This window comes from Melospiza georgiana, chromosome 3 (genome assembly GCF_028018845.1).
Source record: "Melospiza georgiana isolate bMelGeo1 chromosome 3, bMelGeo1.pri, whole genome shotgun sequence".
In the NCBI taxonomy this organism is placed as follows: Eukaryota; Metazoa; Chordata; class Aves; order Passeriformes; family Passerellidae; genus Melospiza; species Melospiza georgiana.
This window is the reverse complement of record NC_080432.1, coordinates 28,911,488-28,930,667: the sequence shown is the minus strand read 5'-3', so window position 1 is coordinate 28,930,667 and position 19,180 is coordinate 28,911,488. Positions and strand designations below refer to the sequence as shown.

Genomic DNA, 19,180 nt, shown 5'->3' with positions numbered 1-19,180 from the left:
GGGCCTCCTCACTCCCATCTCTGTCCAGACCCAGGCCTACCGCATGGCTGCCCCTCCCCCACCCAGCAGCAGCGGCTGGACAGGGGAGAGCTCCAACCTGTGTCCCTCGAAGTCCCAAGAGAGCGTCCCAGGGCCGAAGCTCTGCTTTTAACCCCTGGGTGTTCTCGGAGGTGTGTCCTAAAACCCACTGGCTACCCCAGGTGCCAATATCAAAATCCAAGCACCCATTGGTTTGACCACAACATCCCAGAATTCCCACTTCTTCCTGGTCAAACCACCACACCACCTAAACACAAAAGAAGAATATGCAGAGTACTACACATCAACCCGGAAGAAGGACTGTATAAGAACTCCACGGAAAATCAGGAGAGTGCGGCAGTGTTAGAGCGGAGACTCTCCTGTCGCCCAGCACGCCCAGGGCGCTGACTTTGCCTATTATCGCTTGCTCTATCAATTAATAAATTTCATGTTATTTGGACTTCTTAGTCGGTGATTCATTCCCCACCGCAACTAACCTATAACAGTTAATGCAGTATTATCTTTCTTTTATTACTATGCTATTAAGAAGTCCCCTCCAGGTACTACTGAAGCAAGGATCAGAATCATGGAAAGAGGGTGGATTCATGCCAGCAGAATCAAAGGACTTGTGAAGAAACCTGAGGAATGGACTATCACCTTTAAACCGGGTGATGCCGAACTGACTTTCCAATGAGGACTGAGTGGTAATAGTTTGAGAAAACCCAAATGATCCAAGAAATGTACTGAATTAAGAAATAACACTGAATTAAGAAATAAGATAATGCTTATATCACTGGTTTCGAGCACTGCCTGAACAAAACATCTCCTTGGGGGAGTAAAACTTCAGATAGAAAGATCAAGACTAGTTTCTTTTGTATTCTGACCTTAGCCTGAGAATTGTACAGGGGAGAAGGGAAATTGCCATTTCCATTAGTAAAATTTATTTGATGCATTCCAATACTGGACATGCTAGCTGGGTTATAAGTAAATGCTTAAATTGTGAGAGTAATTAGTGTTGTGATTCGCAAAATTTATGCTCTTATTGCAAAAAGTGTAAAAGTACTGACTTGGTTTGGTGGATGGGAATTATTAGTGCCTGTTGAATGAGAGATACCTGAGGAACACTAAGAGACCACAGTTAAAGAGTGTCAAAAACAATTTGCCTAGAAATTAGTTAAGAGAAAGTGACAAGAAAATAGAGGGCAAGACCAGATTGGCCTCTGTGTTTCACCACCGAGAAGATCAAATAAACCTGCTGTGGGTTGCAACCTCACAGGCATGGGAGGTGGGAGTATAAGCCATACTGGACCTCTGTTATTCCTGTTTCTGGCACTCATTTGTTGTCTTTTCCCTTTCGGGATACCAGCAAGATCGTGTCACAAATGCTACATAAAGCATCATATAGAAAGAAACCAAAGTTCCTCTTTTATTACACACACCTATGTCAACAGCCACTGTTATAATCCATCCAAATTTAGAACTTGTAGGCAAAATAGAGTAAATTATTAGATTACAAGAAACTTAAGAAAAAGTGGTAATAGATTTAGAACTGAATGTCCAAAAGGAGAGAGATGGATTTGTTTTAAATTCAATCTTGAAGATACGGTTCAAGATTTCGTAAAGAACAAATAATAAACGAAAAGCTAAAACCAGCACAGCAATCTAACTCTGTATTGACTCCAAATTATCTGTTGAATTGTATTACAAGACTCCAAGCAGTCACAGAAATGGTAGCAAATAAGGCTGCCCAGGCATTAGAGTTAATATTAAGTCAGCTAAGCCAAACAAAAACTGTAGGGTATCAGAATAGGTTGGCTTTAGACTATTTATTGGCCAAAGAAGGGGGTGTTTGTAGAAAGTTCAATATATCAGATTGTTGAAAATTGATGACCACAGAAAAGTCATTTTAGCAAAAGCAAAAGAAATCAAAGAAAAAAATATATATGCATATAATAACCCAGGTACCAGTCCAAAAATTAGAGAGCAATGTTAAAATCTAGCTGGTGGGGTGATGTATTAGAAGAAATTAAGATATTTTCATTTTGTGTTACAACTGTTTTTATATTACTTACTTGTGTAATCCCCTGTTTTATTTTGCCAGCATAGTCCAGAAGATGCAAGTAGATAAAAAAATATTGCTCAAGCCAAATGATTTACAAAGAATAAGAGTGGGGATTGTGAAAAATGCATGTATTTTATGATTGGCTTTTCGCAAATATTAAAATGAATATTATATGTGTTGTGTTAGAAAATAATGCTGTATTAATTTTCCTAAGTACTGTGTTAAATATAGTTTTAGGTTCTAAAAATTGTTAAAATAGAAATGATGCTATGTAGGATGCTTTGTTTAACAGAAAGGGCTTGCAGCGAGATAACAGCCACAGGACACCTAGATCTTTCAGAGAAAGGGAATTTATTGCCTTCTTATCAGAAGAAACAAACTTCTTCCCGGCTTGGAGGCGCTGTTCGGATTAGAAGGAAGAAGTTGACACTGACCAGACAGAATCCTGTGTTTGAATGGAATTTATGCATCATGTATGAAGTGTATGAATATGCAACAGGCTATTGTTCTTAAGGGTTAATCCTTTGTTAACGGGTGTCCTTTTTCCAGGCTCCTGATGCCCAGAAAAAGGTACCCGGACGTCCGTAACTCTTTGTTGTTATTGTTTCATATTGTCTTAATTCAATTTGTCCAAATTCTTATTACTCTAATTGTGTTACTATTTTTATAACTATTTTATTACTATTAAACTTTTAAAAATTTTAAAACCAAGTGATTGGCGTTTTTCACATATAAAATGAATATTATATGTGTTGTGTTAGAAAGGAATGCTGTATTAATTCTTTGAAGTAGTGTGATAAACATAGTTTTAGGTTATAACAAAATGTTAAAATAGAAACTATTCTATGTAGGATACTTTTTTTTTCTGAAGAAAGGACTCGCTGAGATAGCAGTCACAGCACACTTAAATCTTTCAGAGAAAGGGAATTTATTGCTCCACTATCAAAAGAAACTAACTTCTTCCCGCCTCGCAGCAGAGGATGACGCCGTTTGGCTTATGAGGAAGAAGTTGACGATGACCAGAGAGAATCCTGTATTTGAGTGGAATTTATGCATCATGTATGAGGTGTATGAATATGCAACAAGCTATTGTTTTTAAAGGTTAATCCTCTGTTAACGTGCGTCCTTTTTCGGGCTTGTGCTGCCCAGAAAAACGTACCCGGACGTCCGTAACTCTTTGTCTCTATTGTCTCATATTGTCCCAATTCAAATTGTCCAAATTATTATTACTCTAATTGTATTACTATTTTTATAACCATTTTATTACTACTAAACTTTTAAAATTTTAAAAACAAGCGATTGGCGTTTTTCCCGTACAACACTTTCATCCCGCCGCTCTCGGGCCGCGCGCAACCCGCCGCTTCCCATCGGCGCTATCGGCATTCGGCGCATCGACTGCTCTGGGAGTGGCTTTGCCGCTTGCGCTGCGTCCCGGCAGGGCGGGAAGCGTAGGCCGCCATCGAAGAGCGGAGGCCGGACAGGGGAAGGGAGGTGAGGGGCTCTGGGACCCGGGGTCCAGGATCTGAGATCCAGGTGAGAGCAAGAAGGGGCTGGCTCGGGGCTTCTTCTCTGGAGTTCCTGTCCTGCCGTCGCAGCCCTCTTCCGCCTGGAAAGGGCCGGAGCGGGGCGGGTGTGTGGCCTGCGGGCGGGCAGACATAGACAGACAAGCCGCCCCCCACTCGCGGTGCCGCTGCTCGGGGTTGTGAGGTGTCGCCGGCGTTGGCAGCTGTCGCGGCCGGGGGTTCGCTAACGCCTCTCCTGTGTGCTCTGCCCGCAGGCAGTTCGCGGGTGCCGCCGAGAATGGACATCAGGCCGAACCACACCATCTACATCAACAATATCAATGATAAGATCAAGAAGGAAGGTACAAATGGCTGCCGATCGCTTCTGGTTGTCCAGTGAAGCCTGGTCATTCACTTGCACACGGCACTTGTGTTACAAAGGGGCTTTTAGGAGCTCCCGGAGGTCTCTGAAGTGCTGAGCAGGAGATCATTATCCAAGCTCTGGGCAAACGCTTTCTTGTAATGAAACAGTAGCTAAAGCAAACAAATTCACCTCCCACTAGATCAGGTTGCTGAGATCTCCCTACAGCCCAGTCTTGAACGCTTTTAGCGATGGGGAGTCCACAGCCTCTCTGGGAAGCCTGTTCCAGTGCCTCACCACCCTGACAGTAAAGGATATTTTCCCAGTATTACATCTAAGCCTCCTCTCAGTTTGAAGTTATTACCCCTTGTCCTGTCGCTCCAAGCCCTTGTATATATAGTCCTTCTCCATCTTGTAGGCTCCCTTCAGGTACTGGAAGGCCAAAGATCACTCCTAAGTCTTCTCTTTTCCAGGCTGAACAGCCCCAGATCTCTCAGCCTTTCCTCATAGGAGAGGTGCTCCATCCCTCTAATCAACTTGGTGGTCTCCTGGCCTTGCACCCACAGCTCCATGTCCTTCCTGTGCTGCGCACCCCAGATCTGGATGCAGCTCTGCAGGTGGGGTCTCACCCGAACGGGGCAGAATCCCTTCCCTCATAGGGTGCTGCCCACTCTGCTTTGGATGCAGCCCAGGACATGGTTGGTTTCTGGGCTGTGAGTACGCATGGTTGGTTTCTGGGCTGTGAGTTGGTTTCTGGGCTGTGAGTCCAGCCCCTTCTCCACCATCACCCCAAGTCTTTCTCAGTGCTGCTCTCCATCTGTCCATCCCTCAGCCTGGGTTGATACTGGGGGTTGCCCTGACCCAGGTTTAGCACCTTGCACTTGGTCTTGTTAAATCTCGTAGGGTGTTAGACTACCTGTTAAGATTACAAATTACTTTCTGTTTTAATACAGGTCTTAAAGTAATTTTTAGGGAAAGTGTTTTGATAGAACACCTTTTTTTAATAAAAAAAAGTATAGTTAATATAGTTAGTCAGGAGCAGGTGGCGAAAATGACAGTGGACTGATATTACCTAGTCTCCATATCAATAAAGAAGAGACAGCATTCTTATATTGCTAAAATAGTTAAAATGTAAGGGTTTTGTGTTAGAATGATTACACAGTACCTATTATTTATTTAGCTTGATTTGGATAGTACTAAGGTTTAATTTGGCATGTATTCAGGTAATGGTAGATAATTAAAATAAATCCATAAGCTGCAGTAGTCTCATACAAAAATAATTTGGATCCAGAATATGGGTGAGAAAATTGATTAAATGGTTACAACCAAAATTTCCAACTTTTTTAGCCTTTTAGCCTATTTTTCTGCATTCTTGTTTTGCATCATATCTCTTTACTGCTACTTGTTTCAGTTTTGATTTTCTGATCAGTCCGAGATGGCTGTTACGCATCATACTTGTGTGTGCATATACCTGTATGAAAATACGTTTTTGCATACCTTTATGTAATTGTGATTCCCTTGGAATGGTAGAATGGATGGCATTACAACTTCTTCACTACCTGAATCCTTGAGGTATGAAACGGAATGTTGCACACTAGTTTACAAAACCTGGACAAATAAACTTGTAATGATGTAACAGTTTTGACAAACTCATGTACTCGCTGTGTGAGCTAAAGCTTCTAAAAAACATTGTTCCCATAGGACAGCAGACTCGGTAGAAGTGGAAGTTTGCACATAACCTGTTATAATCTGTTTTCTCCCTTGGTCCCCAGAGCTGAAGAGGTCCCTGTATGCGTTGTTCTCACAGTTTGGTCATGTGGTCGACATTGTGGCTTTAAAAACTATGAAGATGAGAGGACAGGCATTTGTTATATTTAAAGAACTTGGATCATCTACCAATGCTTTGAGACAGCTACAAGGCTTTCCGTTTTATGGGAAACCAATGGTAAGCTATTTTGTTACCTTTGTACAGAAGAAAAATACCCTGATGGTGTGATACAGTGTTTTTGGTACTTGCACCTTGGGAATGACCTCTCCTATGTAGTTGTTACCAAAGGATTGCTCCGGTCACATCCTGATGAGTATCTACATTTGTGCAAGCTGGAGGGATGCTGAAGAGACTGCAGTTACAACGCACACACTTTGAACTTAACATGGGGGACTTTTTGTTTTTCTATGCTGGATTAAAGTTTTTAAGATCTTAAATACTTTCATTTTACTCATCATGTCTTCCATTGAACCAATTAAATGAATTCTGAAATATTATTGCAATTAGATTAGTTTTCAATTACTTTATGTAGAGTAACATTAACTACTCTTAGATTGGTAATGTATAGCTAGAATGTGATGCTTCCTTTTTGAGGTAACAGTGAGAAGGGTGAAGATCTCCCGTTTGCTTTCCAGATGTGACCATTGATTTTTTCTTTTTTAAATTGATGGCTAGTTCTGCTTGACAGTAGATCACCAAACCAAGTAGCTGTACTTCAGAATAACTTTAGTAAAGTTCAGTACTTCAGTAAATACAGTGCTGGTTGATAGAACATGATTTAGTAATGTGCTTCATGGTATGCAGAGCAGCACAGTTGACCTGCTTTGTTCTTGTCTGCTTGGACAGTTAAGCACCTCTTAATTCTGCGGCTGTTGGTAAGGTGTAACAATACATGCAAATGGCCCATGACTTCAGCAATAGATGGGTACAATTCTACTGGCTCTCAGCTTATGGCTTTGAGCAGTGACAGTTGTGCTGCTGAGCCGCAAGCTATTTATTTGCCTTAACACCTTCAGATTCTCTAATTAAATCCTTAACACAGAATTTTGCAAACTCAGTCCGCCATTTATCCTTAAGGAGTTTTGTGCTCAGTAGAACTCAATAAGAAGTAAAAGGATTGAGGCTTCATAAGCTTTCAAATGTACTTCCATCTTTGAACATTGCCTGCAGCACGTATACTCTAAGCGCTAAACAAAAGCATTAAGAAAATCTTAAGCTGTTGTGTAGTTTTGTATTGAGGTAGTCTCTGATAGGAAAAACAATAAGATTGTATGCATAAATAATAATGTTGCACACTGGTATAGTTATACCTGCATCTGCTTAACCTTCAGCTGTAGGAGGCCTTTGTCAAAAGAACAGCAGCATTTATGCAGTCCTGTTGGGATTGAGGTGAATACTTGCCTTTTCTGTTTAGGAAGTTTGGGTTTTGCTGAATTTACGTTTCTGCAGAAATCTGAGAAATCACTTTAAAATTTAACTTCCTTTAAAATGGGACTGAAAACTCACAGTTTTAATAGAAGCTAGTGCCGATTTTCTCAGTTGTTCTCAGTGTAGCTCAACTGTATCTCTCTGTAGGTGCTGCCTTGACAGATGTTAAAAAGTTGTTGTTAGATAAAATAGAGTTCTGATTTCAATGAACTAAAATTAGTAATTTGCATATTAGGGTTTTTTCTTAGACTTCTGTAATTGTATTCAGAAAAAACTATGAGAATTAGTTACTTTCTAAGTGTACCTACACTTTTTAACAATGTTACTAGTATAAAAAGGTTCTGCAAAAAAAAAGTGTAAACACACAGTTAATGTAAGTGGTGCAAAATGTTCTGCATTATTACCTGTAGAATATACTCTGTTTTTCTTTTTTCTTTTAAAAAGCGTATTCAGTATGCAAAAACAGACTCCGATATCATCTCTAAAATGCGTGGGACTTTTGCTGATAAGGAAAAAAGAAAGGAAAAGAAAAAAGCTAAAACTCTGGAACAGTCAGCAAATGCACCAAATAAAAAGGTTATCCAGGTAAGCTGCTTCTCTGTTCAGAAAAAAAAACCCAAAAAACCACAAAACCCCAAACAGACAAACAAACAAACCAAGCAAACAAAAAAAAAAAAAAAAAAACACCTCCATAAAAAAAAAAAAAAAAAAACCCACACAAAAGCTATTCTAAATAATTCTTTTAAGACTTGATATTGTCTTTTGTTGCTTTTCAACTCCCTAAATTGGGGTCTGTGGGTTATCTAGAGCTCTTGAGCATTTACTAGAAGTTGAAGGAGAGGGAGCTGGTTATGTAGCCTTGCTGTTCCTTTTTTTATCCTCCTTTGTTATTATCAGATGAAAATAAAGATGGAGGGCAAACGTACAACAAACCAAAATAGAAACTAGCCTCTTAAGAAAAGGAAAAAAAAGGAGAATGGGCTTATCTTTAGTACTGGCTTCAAGTGCTCAACCAGCTCTTCTCTTCAGTGGTTTAATTCCATGTTGCCTAATAAGGACAGAAGAATAGTAAATGAGAACAAGAGAATTCATTTATGTTAGATATTACATGTTCCATGTTAGATTAACAGGAATTAGGTTGGAATTTATCTCCACTAAGGGTTGGTTTGTCTAAAGTAACAACACTTAGTAGCTTTTGTGCTGGAGTATAGCAGAAAACATCAAAACACCTGACCAGATCCCCCGAGTTTATATATTGGACATGATATTCTGTACTATGGAATGTGCCTTTGGACAGTTTTGGTCAGCTTTCCTGGCTCCCTCCTGGCTTCTTGTGCGCCTACTCACTAGCAGAGCATGTGAAACTGGAAAGTCCTTGATACAAACAATCACTCGTTATCAACAACCAAAACATCAGTTCGTTATCAGTGTTACTCTCATAATAAATTCAAACCACACTGTACTAAGAAGAAAATTAATTCTATCCCAGGTGAAACCAGGATACTTGTCTAGGCCTTCATTTTCAAAACTACTTTCTCCTGTCTACTAAGTAAAATTCTGTAATGTGGAGAAATACTTGACTCAGCCATTAGATTGATCAGGTAGTACTGATGTTATTTCTTTTGCTTGCCTGGTTTTGGAGCCAAGCAAAATTCACAGGATTTGTTCCCTTTGAGAAGTGTCTCATAGGCACCCAAATGTTCTTGGATTGCAGCTCAAAAAAACCTTTAACATATGTCTTGAATTGTAGAGAAACATGGTGATATGTGCTTGGTTATTTCTAATGGAACACCTTTGTAAAACTATTTTGTACTTACTTGCTAGGGAGCAACACAGAATTCAGCCAGTGCCTCAGGGACTACACCACAGAATCAGGTAATGCTTTTTATTTTTATCACTAAAAGCACTAATGTTTATAATTATTCTCTATGAATAATAGTTTGTTACACATGGAAATGTGAGGATTTATTTTACAGCTTTATTTTTGTCCTATGAGATATTTGTCTAACAGCTACATGACAGTAAACAAACAAAACAAATCCCTTTTTACTATATCTGGTTGACAGGAAATGAAAATCTGCAGTTTCTTATTACTATACAGAAAACAGCACTATTACAAAATCATACTGGATTCTTAAATTTGGACTGTGCTTAGTATCAGTTGAAGGATTCTTAATTTTTTTTTTTTCCATTGCTCATAGGTTCCCTTTAGCTTACTTTTTTCTGGCAGCAGATAAAGAAAAGGAGGACAACATGGGATGCCAAAATATCTGCCTAGAAGCCTTATTTCAGGAGTTTGAGGGTTCTCTGCTCACTTCTTCCTTTTTCTCACAAGTGTCTTACTTTCCAAAGGATTGTGTGGAGATGTAGGAACAGCTCCCTACACTTCATTCATCTTGTCTGCTCAGTGACCTTCTAAATGATTCATGTTAGAAGTGAAAGTGGTAAAGAGCCAGGATTTACAGGAGAGCAAGTACCATAGAAGAATATCTTGGTCTGCCCTGCCCTGCATCTTTCTTGAGTACTGCCACTGCATACATAATCAACAGGGGAAAAGGTCCTGCTCCCTGGATTTTCAGGCGCAATATGTGCATGTCAGTTTGCCTCAAAGCACAGCACTGAGTGTTTGGGTATTTTTTTGAACATCAGAAGTTTATTTCCTAATGGCACTACCTAGAATATTTCCATCAGTAGAAGGAGATTGTTCTGCTGAGGCTTTTTATTTGTCACTGCTTTGAAGATGTTTGAAGTTGGGGTGTCCAGTTTATTTATAGTTTACTTGATGACTGGAAGATTTCAGTATCAGCAGATGACTACTCAGCCTTGTCTGTGGTGAGTGGCTACAAATTCATATTAGCAGGCTAATCTGTTACAAGACTAAAGCTCTAAATCTAAAGGGGTTTCTAATTACATTTTAATTGAGCTCTGTAATAAAACCATGTGAATTTTGTGAGTTTTGATTGCCCAGAGATACTCAGTATTTTGTTTGTACTGCAGGTAAACAGGGCTTGGCTACCCTCTGCTTTCTGGAAGGATGTGAGTCCTTCATACATTCTACCACTGCCTTACAGGTGTCTTGAATAGCACTGCAAGCACTGCTGTGGCACCTGGGTGCAGAGAGTACTGCAATGTCAGCTCTTGACTAGTTGAGTTTAAATGTGACATCTAAGACAGTATGGTATTGTGATTTTTGTGGAAGTAAGAACCTCTCCAAATTAATATATGTGTGTAAAAGAATGAAGGGGCTCTGTCTGCATATTGATAAAGGTGTGGTGAAGCCCAGATAGAATGTTATGAGCAAAACTAAAGGAATGTCTTAGTTCAAATAATCATGCAGACATGCAAAGGAACTGTATGCAACTATGTATAGTCTTCTGAGCTTTGATCTTCTGTTGTTGCAGGTGCCTGATAACCCACCAAACTATATCCTTTTCCTGAATAATTTGCCTGAGGAAACAAATGAGATGATGCTGTCCATGTTATTTAATCAGTAAGTTTTGAATAGAAATTATTTCTCCTTTGAATTCTTCTGTAACCTGTGTGATTTTTCTCAGTTAACAAGCTCACTTCTTAGCAATGAGGGTTTCTTCTGAAGGTATTTTATCTGTTAGCCTTACTGCCAAGGTTACAGATGTTGGTTCTGATGACTTGGTTCAGAAAGCAAATCTGATCTTTTTCGTAGCTGGTTTTGATTGTGTGGTTTATCTGCTATCAATTTGCATTGGATTCAAGCTGGTGACTGTAATACTAAAGTCTGTAGGACAGCAGGAGCCGTTTTAAAGCTAGTTAGATTGCTTCTGTATGTGTGCAGCTCTAATTAAACTGCTTCCACATAATATTTCTTAATTGAGACATAGTTCTAAGGATCGAACATGTAAAACCCTTCAATTTAAATCTTCCATTAGCAATAACTATTGCACTAGTAGATGCTTCTGATAAGAAGCTACTGAAGAGAGCTGTATTATTGAGGTAAGGAGTATTTTTTGACTCTCACTTTATTTTAAAGGTTTCCCGGATTCAAAGAAGTACGCTTAGTGCCAGGGCGCCATGACATCGCATTTGTGGAGTTTGAAAATGAGAACCAAGCAGGGGCTGCTCGAGACGCTCTCCAAGGATTCAAGATCACTCCATCTCATGCCATGAAAATCACTTATGCAAAGAAATAGCTATATGATCCTATAAAGGACTTCTGTGGACAGGTGTTTTTTTTAAAAACACTGATACTCATGTCAGTTACCATGTTTGATGTTTGCTGTTCTCTGCAGAAAACATAAGACTCAAATAGAATTGCCACAATGACCAGGGCACATGTAAAATTTTCACAGATCACCCGGATAGTAACTTTTTCTGTTGAAATACTAATTTTTATAAAATAAAATATAAATATGCTGTTTTCGAGCCATATTTTTTCCTCAAGTCTGTCTCATTATTGATTAGCCTTGCAGGGCTTTATTCAGTTTAGGAGCTTTTAAGGTGAGCCTTATTTCTCAGAAGTGAGTGCTAAAAATAGCTTTCTTTCCAGAGCAAAAGTATGATCAGGGATGCTGAATGCCAGCATAAATACAGAATAAATAGAACATTCAACCTCATTATCAAGGGGACAACTGTTTTTCACTTAGGAAATACAGCTTATCATTAGTGGTTTTTCTCCCCAGGTACAGTTAGAAATTGATTATAGTTTGGCAGTAATGCGATTCAACTTGGTTTTGTCTTGGTGACTGGCAGTAGAAACAAGTCCTGAGAGGAAACATAAAAGTTTCAGATTTTTAGCCAAGCTTTTCTGAAATACATGACCTAATGCTTCTGGGTTTCTCAAGGTTTGATTTACTTTATTTTTTCTCATTTGCTAAAAAACTTTATAGGTTTTGTGTGACATGAAATGCATTGGATGCAGTGAAGTAATCAGATATAGTATTGTGAGTTGTAACTGTTCTAAATATTTCAGAAAAAAAAATCACTTTAGAAAGTTGTAGGGTTTTGTGTCTGCAATATAAGCCACCTTTATTTGCACAAGACTTAGAAAATTGAAGTTTCATCTGCTCCCAGACTACATTGCAAAATTATGTCTCTTTCACAGTCATTTCAATTACCATCCTATCTCCTTTTATGTACTTTTTCATTCTTTTTGGTGATTTTGTGTATGTGTGTTTTCACAAGTATTCTAATACTTGCAAATGAAAATCATTCCAATGTGTCTGTAAGAGCAGTTATTCCATCATAACCTTGGATTTTTCCTGCTGCAGTCATAAATTTATAGATAATAATTATGCTGTCATGTCCTCCCACTAGTTTGTGTGCACATGACTACCATTGTTTTTCACCTTTATTCACTTTAAGGGTTTGGAGCCTGACTGCTGTGCTGTTGTAAAGGGGACCTTTTAAGTCAGCCTGTGGCCCTGTTTGAAGGTCTGGGACCTTCAAACCCTCAACAGAGTTCAGCTAGGTAATGAAAAGTGAAATGGTTGCTGTCCTGGAATGACCTCTGTGTTTTGCTCTGACTGCATCTCCCTGTGGAAGGGGTCTTGCCTGTACAAGTATGCAGTGCTTGAGTTCTTAGATTTTAAATTTTAATTAATGACTTGAAAAGTCTTTTTACTGCCTTGCACAGCTCCCTAATCAGTTGTTACATTGCATCCATCTGCTATCATCCCAGTAGGTCCTTTCTGTAGGCAGGAACAGGGGAATCTCTGCAACTGAGGATTTTTGGTTGACAGAAGACTGCGCTCGTCAGGCAGCATTTGTGAAAATTAAGGACGGGAGTATTAAGAAGGTTGTAATTTCATTTGCTTCTTACCAGGGTCTGACTAAATTTTCATTCTCAGACTTTGCTTGAAGTATGATTAAGGCTATGGACAGCTCTAGGAGGGCTTAGAATGTTTAAATAATACAGTTGCTGATTAAAATATTAATACAGGGTGGTTTTGGGAGGAGATTCAGCTTTATGAGTCGGTCCTGAGGTTTTCCCCCTGCCTACAGCTCCTCTGGTGGGATGGATTGTTGCCATAGGCCCTTTCTATTAGCCTGGTGTGTTTGTCCAGGTGTCTGCCTCTTCCATAAAAGGTGGGGATTGCTGGACCTGGCATATACTCAGCAAGTGCTGCAGCAAAGAAAAGTGACACAAAGTGTTTACTTGATGATTTTACTTTTATGTCTCAGATTAATGTGTCCTCTCACCACTGGAATTTTTATGGAGAAGCTTACCAACAAGAACCTGTGTACTGATGATGACTGTAAGTAAATTTGCTTTATCTTTGAGGACAAAATAGTTAAAAAATAGTGGTGAAGGGAAAACTAGTTTGCTTGTTTAGCTCTGTTATATATTTGTCTTGTCAACTGGCTATGTAGAATGCCACATGCAGTTTTACCAAAAAAATGGGTTTTGTAAGGCGACATTTTTCACTTAAGTGAAAAGTGTAAAGAGCGACTCTAACTTTCAGTGCTGAAATTGCTTCTGAAGCTGTTATTTTGGTTACTGGAAAATGCACAGAACAAATTCTTGAAGACTAACTGTTTCAAGATAACCTACTTTTATGTAGGAACATTGTGGTGAAAACAAAGGGTCATACAGAGACATCTACTGATCTCAGCTTATTTTGCAAATGTGACTTTAAGGATCAGACTCTTTGTTCACATTTAAAATAGTCTATAGCACATCTTGACCATCTGTGTGCTGCCTGCTCCAGCAATATCTCCTAAAGGAACTGCTACAAATAGAGCTAGTGTTGCACCACCAGCTTTCCATCTGCAAATCAAAATCCAGTCTTCCTCACAGCTCTGTGACCTTCTCCCAAAGCACTGGCAATGTTTTTGCCTTGCTTTCATATCCTGGGTTGACTATATGATGCTTTTATCCCGAATCGTCTTGTTCTGTTTATGCTGAATAATAAGTTTTGCACCTTTAAGACTTGTTCCAGAGAGTGAAGGAGAGAGAGAGAGAAGAAGCACGCAGTTTGTTTTCAGACACTGCACTCACTCCTCCACATTCCTGCTCCTGGACTGTGTTGTCTGTGGATGAACAGACAGCGGGACAGAGCTCTCCTTTGCTTTTTGGTTAGTTTTAGCTAGCTGAGACAAAGAAGTTCCCTGGACTGTAGTTTTTTTTCTTTTTCCCCTTTTCTTTAAACCTCTTGAAACCTGCTCTGGACTGAACACCCAGAAGAGCATCAGCAGCTAGCACCTGTGGCCCACCGGGCTGGGCCTGGCCCACAACATTTCCAGCACCAGAGGGACTGATAAGAGACTGAGTGAGCTGAACTGCAGCCCGGGGAGGAGACTTTTTCAGTTTGTCATCTCTTTTAGAGCAGCAAAGATTTTTATTGTTTAATATTTAAACAATAAGAACAATAAAACTTAAACATTTAATATTTAAGTGTTTAAGTTTTATTGTTTAATAAACATTTTCTCCAAAGAAGTATTTTCTCCCAGACCGGTTAAGGAGAAAGGCCGATTGAATCTGCTTTCCTAGAAGAGCGCCTTTAGAGATTCTCTCCCAAATTTGCTCTGAACCAAAACAGCCTTATACCTTCAAAGCCCAATATTGGTGTAAGATGGGCTCTCTTTGGAAGGGGTTGCCATTTAAATGAGGAGATCTGATGCCCAAAGTTGAACAATGAATCATCACGCAGTGCAAATGACATTGTGTGAAGGGATGTCTGATGGGGAACTTGATGGGGAAAACCACTAAGGGGGACACCTCTTACATTGGAGAGAAGCCTAAAAGATAAAGGGTTCGGGGGCCTCTGTGTGTCCAACCTCCTTTTATTTCAGAGTTTTTTTTCCTCCCAAAAAGGTAACTTTCACTGTCGGAATCAATGGATGCCATTAGCTACAGACCTTGCTATAATAAACCTTTCGGCCTGTGGACCTCTCTCAGGATCCTTTTGTGCAGCACTTGGGGTAATCCATGTGTGTTGGTTGGTGTTTGAGCATTAAATATCAATTGGTTGTTTTGGGGTTTTTTTCTCAGTGCTGAATACAACGGGCTGAACACAATATGCTGTGTGCACATCCGAGTGTGGTGTTGGATTGCCTGCCTTCCCTCAGGCACTTAAAATTGGCCATTTGCTGGCTGAGTACTCTGGTTACCAGGAAGCAGATGTTCTGCAGCAGCTCCCTGTCTCCTGTTTCCAATGGGCAGCTATGTGGGATACACTGGATACACTGCTCTGATGCAGATGAGCAAAAGAGTGTGATAATTCCCTGCGGCAGAATCCAGATTTACGTAAGCAGATGAGGTAATAGCAGGAAGGAAGCAACATGCTCTGGAAGTATTTTCCCTGCCAGAAGTTTTCAAGCAAAATACTGGGATTTATTTTCTAGTCAGCAGTTCTCTAAGTGTACAGTCTAAGTCATCCTTTTCATGTGGGATTAGGAATTGTTTAAGGATAAAGGGTTACATATGACTAACCATTCCAGGTATTGGATTGTAGGAATACAAAAGAAAACAAACAAAAAAAGGAAGATAAATGAGTTTGAAATTCAGAGAGAAGGAGGTATAGTCTAATTAATTTTAAGAATTCAAGGCAGGAACAAATTATCTGAGCTGTGCAAAATGAGTCAAAAGACAAAACACCTCTTTCTTTTCCAGAGTCCTTTGAATCAACTATGGCGTACTTTGTGTATATTATAACATATTCACTTACCTTTGAAGTGCAATAAAAGAATGTTTAATCTTCAGTAATCTCAAAACATTTTTCCTCTTAACTCTCTTTTTCAATATAATAATTTCTTTTGTGACTAGCACTGAGAGCAGGCAATCTCTTGGCTTCTACCAGGGAAAGCTGACAGGAGGAAACCTGGGCACCCTCTCTAAACACACACTTCCTGTAATAGATATTTGTGAAACAAGCAACCTTTCTTCAAAACAAGAACATTTTTATTTATAGGGAGTGATTTGGGATGAGGACACAGTCCCACACAGGATTTGTTCTTTAGAAAATTTTTATGTGCGTACATTTTGTTACTTGTTAATAAAGCTGATAGCCTTTGTATTGCTTGAAGTCTCTGTGGTCTAAGTAAGCTATGTATGGGATTAGATGTGTGACCTTGGTGTGAATTTTCCTGCCAAACCTTACACCATGTATTGGCTATTAAAAATTCCTCCCTTGGATGAGCCATCTGTGACTTGCTGGGATAAATCTTACAGTTGTAAGAGTTATCTAACAATCGTGAAAACACCAGCAACTGAATATGGACTTCAGCAGTGCATCAAAAAGAGCTTCTTACCTGTTGTATGTGTTGGTACAGGTTATTTTCAAGCTGAAACCATGGCTCTAAGCCAGGGGAAAACAATCACTTGGATTGGAAGGGACCCTTAAAGTCCCCATCTAGTCCAAACCTGCTGCAAAGACCCGGGACGTCTTCAACTGGTCGCTCAGCATTCTGTCCAACCTGACCCTGAATGTTTCCAGGGATGGGGTATCCACCACCTCTCTGGGCAACCTGTGCCAGAGTTTCACTGCCCTCATTGTAAAAAACTTCCTTATGTATAATCTAAATCCACCTATGTTTTGTCCTATCACAACAGGCCCTGCCAAAAAGTTTCTCCCCATCTTTCTTATAAGCCCCTTTCAGGTATTGAAGGGCTGCTGTAAGGTCTTAATGTGTCCATTTTAAACAGGCTGTGTGGTGGGAATGCACCCTACACCTCAATACACATTGGAAGCTGTGAGTACCAAGACAGCACCTGTGGCAGTGTTTGCAAACAACAGGCAAAATACATTAAATTTCCCTGTGGCTATGAATAAAAATGATGAGGTGAAATTCAGCAATTGCTAGTGGAAAATGTGAGTTTTTTCTCAAAGCATTGTTTCATATCATTGGTTACAAATATTAACATATCCAATTCTACTTGGATGTGGAAGATGCAGCTCTATACTTCACAAGATGAAGCTTTATATACATAAAATATACATGTCTCCACAAAGATGCCATCCTTTTCAATCACAGTGCAGTGCAGGAGCTCCAGGCCAGAACTGGACATTCTGTGGTATAAAATAAGACCAGTGTTTGTAGTCCTTGACATTGCACTTAATCCTTAACTCAAGTTATGAAAAAAACTTGCAGACATAGCTGGTTTCAGCTCCTGTTTGCTCTCTAACCAGCTTGTATGAGCTATGGATACTCTATATAAACGTGGATACTATATGTGGACAGCAAAACAACTAAGAGGAGAATACTTCCAATGCAGGATGCATACACCAGGGAGTAGGTATACATCTATTATCCTTTTTGATGTTGCACAAACGGCAATGTTCGGAGTCTCACAGAAAAACAGCTTGCTAGTACGTCTTTGGCAGCCATTGTGACAGAATGTGGGCAGTGTGCTTTTATTCCTCTTTGCCTTTTCCCTGGCTGCCATTAGAGACCCTGTTCAAAATGACCTTTCTGTACAGAAAAATAACTCAGCAAGCTTGAAGGGGGCATCAGAATCTGTCTTTGCTACTTGAAATTCTGAGGAAGAATTTCAATATCAAAAATAAGGGTTGACTTTGTGATATCCATAAAGCATTTGGCTATGAAGGAACACTGTAGTGGCAAAGCTTCTTGTCTCCTGAATTCAGTCTCTAATGGTCAACTGTTGGATGGTCTCCAACCCAGTGTAGCTTTATAGCACCTTTTGTCTGCACAATGTCACAGGTACTTGTGTAAAAACTGTCATCACATAAACACTGATGACTTGTGCTACAGTCTGAACTCAGGTATGATAGGCTAGATAAACTTACAGCTTCATTATATGACTTTTGCGTAGGATCATTTTTTAAAGTTGCATAGAGCACTGTAACTTTATCTGTTAGTCTGCTGCGGTGTTATACAAGGAATAAAGCAATTCTCGACGTCTTTGTCCATGGCATATCTGACAGCAATCTCTAACTGTGTAAATGCTCCACTGAGAAGGCATGTTGAGTAGATTCTTTGCACAGGGGATGGTGTGTGTGCTCAGAAGCGTGGAGATGTTGAGTCTGACATGGTCTTCTTACTCCAGAGAAGATCCACTATGTGTCTCAATTATAATTTATTCACTTGAATCAAAGCAGCACTTTATTTTTTTCAGAATGGTTAACTTAAAATTCCCATTGCTAATGCTAATTACTACAAAAGAAAAAATGAGACTCTTGCATTTAGAGGAAAGTCTCAGTTTCCACCCTTTACAAATATAGGGAAGTATGGCAATTTTAGCAGCACTGACATTAAAGGTAAATTATCCTGAATGTGTATGATGAAATCTGGGGTTAGTGGAGAAGGGAGAAATGGCAGGGGAGCACAGGATGTCTGTAGGGAGCTTCTGAGCACTTGCAGATGACAGCACTATTAATGTGAAATTGACAGTTACAGATCAATAGCTTTGTCACTGAACTTGCATCTGCTTCCTGCATTTCACATTCTTAGGTGAAGCTCACTTCCAGAAGAACACATCTTGCCATTCAGAACCCTCAGTGTTCACGCTGTACCTGGCTGAAATAAACAGGAACCGACTTTCAGGAGGAAAGGAGAGTCAATATTAGGCCAGGAGGCATTGAAGGGTGCTTTGGATCTTCTAGAATCTTTATTTTTCCACGACAGTGATTATTGTCCTTGCTATTTCTTTGTGGAAATCATAGCAGTTTCACCAATCCTGTTTCAGTAATATGTACACTAGATAAGATCTCATAGTCTGTTTCAGTTCATTTTATCCCAGCATAGGGGAAATACATGCAGACCTGAATACATGTCAGGTTTGCATTTAAATAGGGTTGTGTAGCACTCTTAATGTGGCCTCAAAATGCACTCTTAACTCATGGCATCTATTTGGCTGAACTTAATATGAAGTTTTCAACCTTAGACAGGGATTCAGAAGTTTTAAAAACAGCCTGTTGTGTACTTTCCAGCAAGGATGTCTTTGAAGAAGGGTAATACTCTTAAGTCATTACCTTAAGTAAAAAGCTTGTAAGAAAGCCTTTCACTGCCATAGTACACTGGGAGCAGCAATGTTGAATGAGTGCAGGGAGACATCCAGTGGCTGGCTTCTACCTGGCTCTGGGAAGGACAGGTTAGGGACAGGA

At 39.7% G+C, this 19,180-nt stretch overlaps 1 protein-coding gene across 2 annotated transcripts; it reads left to right on the top strand.

The window, feature by feature from the left end:
• The first annotated feature begins 3,529 nt into the window (after window positions 1-3,529).
• LOC131081923 (U2 small nuclear ribonucleoprotein B'') lies at window positions 3,530-11,543 on the top strand. Of its 2 annotated transcripts, XM_058021326.1 has the most exons (7): window positions 3,530-3,613; window positions 3,858-3,944; window positions 5,716-5,888; window positions 7,584-7,724; window positions 8,964-9,014; window positions 10,541-10,629; window positions 11,146-11,543. In XM_058021326.1, the coding sequence occupies exons 2-7, from the start codon at window positions 3,881-3,883 to the stop codon at window positions 11,303-11,305; spliced, it is 678 nt and encodes a 225-aa protein (XP_057877309.1). In that variant the 5' UTR covers window positions 3,530-3,613; window positions 3,858-3,880; the 3' UTR covers window positions 11,306-11,543. The 2 variants fall into 2 exon arrangements, with proteins under 2 accessions (XP_057877309.1, XP_057877310.1); XM_058021327.1 differs by lacking the exons at window positions 3,530-3,613; window positions 3,858-3,944 and adding an exon at window positions 4,409-4,560.
• The last annotated feature ends 7,637 nt before the right edge of the window (window positions 11,544-19,180 follow it).

Bases quoted from the DNA above. Each gene is read 5' to 3' on its own strand.
- LOC131081923 (XM_058021326.1), top strand. From the start codon at position 3,881: ATGGACATCAGGCCGAACCACACCATCTACATCAACAATATCAATGAT. The intron at 7,725-8,963 runs GTAAGCTGCTTC...CTTACTTGCTAG, and splicing joins CAAATAAAAAGGTTATCCAG to GGAGCAACACAGAATTCAGC. The intron at 10,630-11,145 runs GTAAGTTTTGAA...TTTATTTTAAAG, and splicing joins CTGTCCATGTTATTTAATCA to GTTTCCCGGATTCAAAGAAG.